Source organism: Triticum aestivum, chromosome 3A (genome assembly GCF_018294505.1).
Source record: "Triticum aestivum cultivar Chinese Spring chromosome 3A, IWGSC CS RefSeq v2.1, whole genome shotgun sequence".
NCBI lineage: Eukaryota > Viridiplantae > Streptophyta > Magnoliopsida > Poales > Poaceae > Triticum > Triticum aestivum.
Window position 1 is genome coordinate 144114801 of NC_057800.1, and position 7195 is coordinate 144121995.

At 51.2% G+C, this 7195-nt stretch overlaps 1 protein-coding gene across 1 annotated transcript; it reads left to right on the forward strand.

Annotated features, from left to right (window-relative positions):
* The first annotated feature begins 4599 nt into the window (after positions 1–4599).
* On the forward strand, positions 4600–6289 carry LOC123060741 (ethylene-responsive transcription factor CRF1). Its single transcript, XM_044483573.1, has one exon. The coding sequence runs from the start codon at positions 4954–4956 to the stop codon at positions 6007–6009; it is 1056 nt and encodes a 351-aa protein (XP_044339508.1). The 5' UTR covers positions 4600–4953; the 3' UTR covers positions 6010–6289.
* Positions 6290–7195: the final 906 nt, after the last annotated feature.

The following is a 7195-nucleotide window of genomic DNA, read 5'->3' on the forward strand; positions in this document are numbered from 1 at the left end:
TGGACCCCCGGGACCCTTCCGGTGGTCCCGGTACAATACCGATAACCCCGAAACTTGTCCCGATGCCCGAAACAGGACTTCCCATATATAAATCTTTACCTCCGGACCATTCCGGAACTCCTCGTGACGTCCGGGATCTCATCCGGGACTCCGAACAACATTCGGGTTACTGCATATACATATCCCTACAACCCTAGCGTAACTGAACCTTAAGTGTGTAGACCCTACGGGTTCGGGAGACAAGCAGACATGACCGAGACGACTCTCCGGTCAATAACCAACAGCGGGATCTGGATACCCATGTTGGCTCCCACATGCTCCACGATGATCTCATCGGATGAACCACGATGTCGAGGATTCAATCAACCCCGTACGCTATTCCCTTTGTCTATCGATATGTTACTTGCCCGAGATTCGATCGTCGGTATCCCAATACCTCGTTCAATCTCGTTACCGGCAAGTCACTTTACTCGTACCGTAATGCATGATCCCGTGACCAGACACTTGGTCACTCTGAGCTCATTATGATGATGCATTACCGAGTGGGCCCAGTGATACCTCTCCGTCATACGGAGTGACAAATCCCAGTCTTGATCCATGTCACCCAACAGACACTTTCGGAGATACCCGTAGTCTACCTTTATAGTCACCCAGTTACGTTGTGACGTTTGGCATACCCAAAGCACTCCTACGGTATCCGGGAGTTACACGATCTCATGGTCTAAGGAAAAGATACTTTGACATTGCAAAACTCTAGCAAACGAACTATACGATCTTGTGCTATGTTTAGGATTGGGTCTCGTCCATCACATCATTCTCCCAATGATGTGATCTCGTTATCAATGACATCCAGTGTCCATAGTCAGGAAACCATGACTATCTGTTGATCAACGAGCTAGTCAACTAGAGGCTCACTAGGGACATGTTGGTGTCTGTTATTCACACATGCATTACGATTTCCGGATAACACAATTATAGCATGAATAAAGACAATTATCATGAACAAGGAAATATAATAATAATGCTTTTATTATTGCCTCTAGGGCATATTTCCAACACACCCCTGCAGGGAAGTTTATCTATTTGAATAGTCATGTCCCTCGGTAAAAGGACGACCAGGAGTTGTACCTTGACCTTATGACAACTAGAACTGGATACTTAATAAAATACACCCTTCCAAGTGCCAGATACAACCCGGTGATCGCTCTCTCACAGGGCGACGAGGGGAGGATCGCCGGGTAGGGTTATGCTATGTGATGATACTTGGTTAACTTACCATCTACTCTCTTCTTCTGCTTCACGATGGAGGCTGCGAGAAGTGTAGTCTTCGATAGGTCTAGCTATCCCCCTCTTATTATGGCATTCTGCAGTTCAGTCCACATATACTACCCCTTTCATTGATACCAATGCATATGTAGTATAGCTCCTTGCTTGCGAGTACTTTGGATGAGTACTCACAATTGCTTTGCTCCCCTTTTTCCCCTTTCTACACCCGGTTGTTGCGACCAGACGTTGGAGTCTAGGAGCCATATGCCACCGTCGACGATGACTCCTACTACTCTGGAGGTGCCTACTACTACGTGCAGGCCGCTGATGATGACCAGGAGTAGTTTAGGAGGATCCCAGGCAGGAGGCATGTGCCTCTTTCGATATGTATCCCAGTTTGTGCTAGCCATCTTATGGCAACTTGTCTAACTTATGTCTGTACTCAGATATTGTTGCTTCCGCTGACTCGTCTATAATCGAGCTCTTGTATTTGAGCCCTCGAGGCCCCTGGCTTGTAATATGATGCTTGTATGACTTACTTTTTTTGTAGAGTTGTGTTGTGATATCTTCCCGTGAGTCCCTGATCTTGATGGTACACGTTTGCGTGTATGATTAGTGTGCGGTCAAATCGGGGGCGTCACAAGTTGGTATCAGAGCCGACTACCTGTAGGAATCCCCCTTCCACACTCCTTGGCCAAAGTCGAGTCTAGACATTGCAAAACATTTTACTAACATGGTTGTGTGTCTTACGGGCCCACGTCGCCATTAGGGTGGTATTAGGATCTTTTACTCCTCGATCTTTACTCTAGGACTCTGAACTCTCTTCTACTCGGGTTAAACGAATTTACTAACTCTAACATTAGGATCACGTGACCACGTTCACCCCAAAGTTGGATAAGCCCTAGTTATTCCTTAGAGTAGTATATTGAACAATATCCACACTGTCATTTGATTCTTCTGAAACATCTTTGTTTTCAGATGGAACCCACGAGGCAGGTCGTGCGCCATAAGACGGGCATTGGTGTCTCAGGATCACCTGTTGTGTTAGCTGAGATGATGACCTATCTGGGTTATCGCTGGCACCCTGAGTACACCGTGTACGAGCAGTACCAGGACTTTCACCAGGAGCAATACCGTGCCATCGTCCACCTCTACTCTCGGGAGTATGACTCCACTACTGTGCTGCATACTGCTCATGGTGTTGGAGTGACTATCGATATGGCGGTACACGATGCTGCTTATGCTGCTCTGACACGTCTTCATGGAGAGTATCGAGAGTTGAACACCTCCCCTTTCAGGCACATTGCTATCACATCTGATATTGGTGCGGAGGGATACTACACTGCTGCCTACTCCACCGTCACCCGAGAGCCCTTCTACCATCAGAACCTGGTTCTGCATGCTGATGGGCTGGAGTTGTTTTATTCTCATGCTGCTTCATTTTACTCACTTGTGCTCGTGTATCTCTCATGGTCTTTTTTATTATTGTTTCACGGTCTATAGTCATTTGAAGTTGTAACTGATGTCATAATAGAGTTAAACTAAACTTGTCGCTAGTTGGAGCGTTCATCGGCCCAAAATGAATTGTCGCGATCCAGCGCACTACCATAAAGTTTCTTCATTTTACTCACTTATCCGTGTGGAGCTGTCACGGTCTTGTTGTATTTGAAGTTGTAACGGATGCCATCATATGGTCAAACTATATTTGTCGCTAGTTCGATCATTCATCGGCCAAAAATGAATTGTCATGATCCACTGGCATACCTGTAGTACCCTTGTTTTAAATGTGTACTTAGCTGTCCTCATGCAATTCTCACGTCTTGCATTATTATTTCATGGCCCTAGTTATTTCGAATTGTAACTGACGTCATTACTGAGTCGAACTGTACTTGTCGCTAGTTCGACCCTTCAACGGACGAGAATGAATTGTCTCCGTCCGCTGTAGTACCAGACACACTCATAACCCTATTTATCAAAAGACACTAATGATTTGGCTAAATAATTTGTTTATATCTTAAGCATTTTTTTGAATTCATCATGTTGATGTGGGGCCTGGTACTGTGTTGCCTCGTAACCTCATTACGGCCCACCGACCGACCCTCCCCCCCCCCTCCTAATTTCCGGCTAGACCAACTATTATGCATATAGTCATGGTGAGGGAGTGGTCACCAGAATTTGAATTATTTCTCAAAATTGAATCCAATTTTTGGTTAGGTCGCCGTTTTCCATATCCATAACCATGGTAAGAAGGAATTATTGGCCCCTCACTAAAGGAAAATGACACCCTCAAAAATATATATTGACCATAAATTAGCAAAGTATAAGTCCATGACCATGAGCAAAGTTGCAAGTAAACTTTCTAATCGTCTTAGCATATTTCTAGCTGCCACATCATATGAAGCCCGTTAGCGCTTAACACTTCTCGGACGTCCATCTAAGGACAGAACATTCTGAAGAGTGGCAAAATGGGTGATGGGCAACACATACCCACAAAAAAAAAGCTAAATTCTATCCATCAGCACCTATTTCAACGTGTCATAATCCCACGTGCTGCAAATGCCCATATTTCGAAGTTCGCAATTGAAATGAGGATAGGCACCCTTTCTTTGCCTTGGCACCCAAGTAGCCAATCAACAGATAGAGGAAACGAGGCAAGAAAATCTCCAACAAAAACTATGCGTGACATTAGCCTCTTTCCAAAAATTCTCCTTTCTTTTCAGAAACTAAGATGCTACCAATTTACCCCCCAGATAAACATGGTGGGCATGCGACGGCATGCTGGTCGCCAGGAATGATTTGAGCACAATTAAACCCCCCGGGCTCACGTGAGCACCTACCGCAACTCCGCTGACACGTGGGGCCGCGTCCACGCCAGTCGAGTGGCCGCGTGACAGAGTAGGCTACCCTTTACTCCCCTGACCGGCGGGGCCCGGCGCAAACGTTGAGCCGCTACTAGCCGTGGAACCTATGACCGATTCGCTGGACCGCCAGTTACACGCGGGTCCGGCAGAATTACTGCCTCCGTAAAATGTCCTGCCGCCAGTGAGAATCCTACTGCTGTAAGCCAGGCAACGCATTTACTCGCCTTCTAAAAATTACCGACGAAAAAATCCCCGTGAAAAATCGATTCAGATTCGCGTTTCCTTCCTTCTTTCTAATGGAAAAAAGCGGCAGAAGGGAGGGGGCTGGGGCAGGAAAGGTGACACGAAAGGCAGGAGGGGTAATAGAAAAGGAAGAAAACAGGGGGTGAATAAAAAAAAGCTCCGGTTTTCCGGAAATGGGCTTCCGCAATCCTATAAAGGCAGGGCCGCCGATGTGTTCCGAGCCAGAGCATCAAACCAACAGGACGCCGCACGTCCCCCGCACGCACCCAGCCGAGCCCAGCGAGAGCAGAAACTCCATTCCCCATTCCTTCTTCATCACCCTCCCCCTCCCCTCTCTCCGCCCCCAAAAAATCTCAACAGCACCTCCCTAATCGCCTCCTCTCCTCCTTCCGTCCAGGCCAAAAGCCCTTTGCTTTTCGCCTTCCCCTCCCCACCTCCTCCGCGCCGGAGTTCGCCGGCGGTGGTGCCTTTGCCCCCGCCTGCCTTGGGTTTTACGGGGATTCTTCAGGGGTTTTAGGTAGGCCGCGTCTGGGGCGCAGGCAAATGCGAGTGGAGTTTTAGGGTGAGTGTTTTCCTTTCCTCGATGTGGCCCATGGAGGAGGAGTTTTTCATGGCGGTGAAGAGGACGGAGCACGTCGAGGTGACGTCCCGTTCGGTGGCGCCGTCGGCCAGGGGGGAGGAGGGGTTTGGTGGCGGCGAGCAGCCCAAGATGGTGAGGGTCTTCTGCGACGACTTCGACGCCACCGATTCCTCCAGCGATGAGGAGGAGGGCGAGCGGCGCCGCGTCAAGCGCTACGTCCAGGAGATCCGGCTGCAGCCCGCCGTCCAGGTGAAGGTGGAGGAGTCGGCGCCGGTGGCCAAGGCCGCGTCGGCGACGGCGACGACGAGGCCCAGGGTGATGGTTCCCGTCAGGAAGAGGAAGGCCGAGGCCGGCGGCGAGCGGCGGTTCCGCGGCGTCCGGCGCCGCCCCTGGGGTAAGTACGCCGCGGAGATCCGCGACCCGTGGCGACGCGTCCGCGTGTGGCTGGGCACCTTCGACACGGCCGAGGAGGCCGCCAAGGTCTACGACTCGGCCGCCATCAAGCTGCGCGGCCCCGACGCCACCGTCAACTTCCAGCAGTCCGAGGACGGGGAGGACATGGAGGTCCCCGCCGAGGTCGCCGAACGCCTTCCGCAGCCACCGGCGGGCTCCAAGAACGCGTCCTCCTCGGCCACCTCCTACGACTCGTGCGAGGAGTCCCACGTCGCGGCCGCGTCCCCGACATCCGTCCTCCGCTCCTTCCCTCAGTCCACCCTGGGCGCCGCCGTCGACGACGACTCCTCCAAGAAGCCGTCGTCGTCTTCCAGCACCGCCGAGACCGACGAGTCGAGCGGCGTCTTCGGCTGCTCGTTCTCCGGCGACGACTTCGCCGGCGAGCTGGCCCCGCTCTACACTGACTTCGACCTCCTCTCCGACTTCGCGGAGCCGCCGATGGACTTCCTGTCCAACCTCCCGGAGCCGGCCTTCGCATTCTCCAGCGACTGCTCGTCGTCGGCCTACAACCCGTGCCCGCCGTCCCCGGCGACGTTGCAGCAGGCAGATGAGTTCTTCGACGACATCACCGACTTGTTTCAAATCGACCCCCTCCCCGTCGTCTAGCTGAACAAGTGTAAAACACCGAATTAGGCGCCTAATTCGGTCAAATTTTGTTTGCATTCGTTATTTTTTTCTTTTTCTTTTTTGATTTCTAGAGAGAGAAGAGAGAGTATGATGTTATGATTCGCCTGTGTAGCTGCCTGCCGCCAAACAATCCCCGGAAGAGGGAAGCCTCGAAGGGGTTTAGATGAGAGTGAAAGAATGGGATGGCTGTTATTAGTCTCTTTGTTCATCGCTGGTTTTGTCACCAGCGCCGAAGCCAAGTTATCAGTAATTAGCAATAGTACCATCGTGTTATGAGTTGAACATTTCCGTATATATTTCTATGTGAATGAATGGATGAATGAAGGCGAAGTGGGGAAGATGAGAAAAGACAGAAGAGTGTATGTATCAGTACTAGTACGTACGTACGTATGTTGGACCGTAACGTAGGAGCAGCTTGCAATGAAACGACGCGCCCGTCCGGCCGGCGGCCGGCGATGTTTGGAGCAAGCGTCGGTTCCCGATACGGGCCGCGATTTGCTCGCCTCCGTTACGAGGCGTCGGTCGTCGCGCAATTAAATGTGGGGCAGGGGGCGCAGCTAGGCACAGCCGCAGCAGTATACCGTCCCCAACATTAACTGTATTATTTGGGAAATTTGCTGGCGCCGCGAATCGTATATACTGCGAGATTTACTTGCCTCTTTTAACTCTGGAAAATTAAGTTGGATTTGCTGGTACATAGTACGAGATTAGTTTTTTTTTTTGAGGAACTGTACGAGATTAGTGGGGGAACTTTCCGAGTCTTGGGCTGTAAACCAGAGAAGGGAGATGGATGGCGGCTGGCCCGTTGGGCTGGGCGCGGCGGTCAAGAGTCGGGCGGGCGATGGCATGAGCGCCTGACAAAAGGGAGCGGGGGATTAGGAAAACGGAAAAACAAAGAGAAAGCTGGCTTGGGGTTGTTAAACTTGCGCTCTTTTCTCGTGGGAAGCGCAGCGCAGGCGAGGCGCAGGGCGTACTGCGCCGCTGCGTGCGCTGCGGCAGAGCGACCGGTGGGCGCGAGCGTGAGCCTGATGAGCGTGGGTGTCGCAAATCCCTCTTTTCCCGTGGGCCTTTTTGACTATGTGCCTTTCTATTCAGGGCCCTCCACCTGCACCTCCTCCACGACAACGGAAACAGTAAAGGGCGAGCGATCTTGCAAATCGAAACG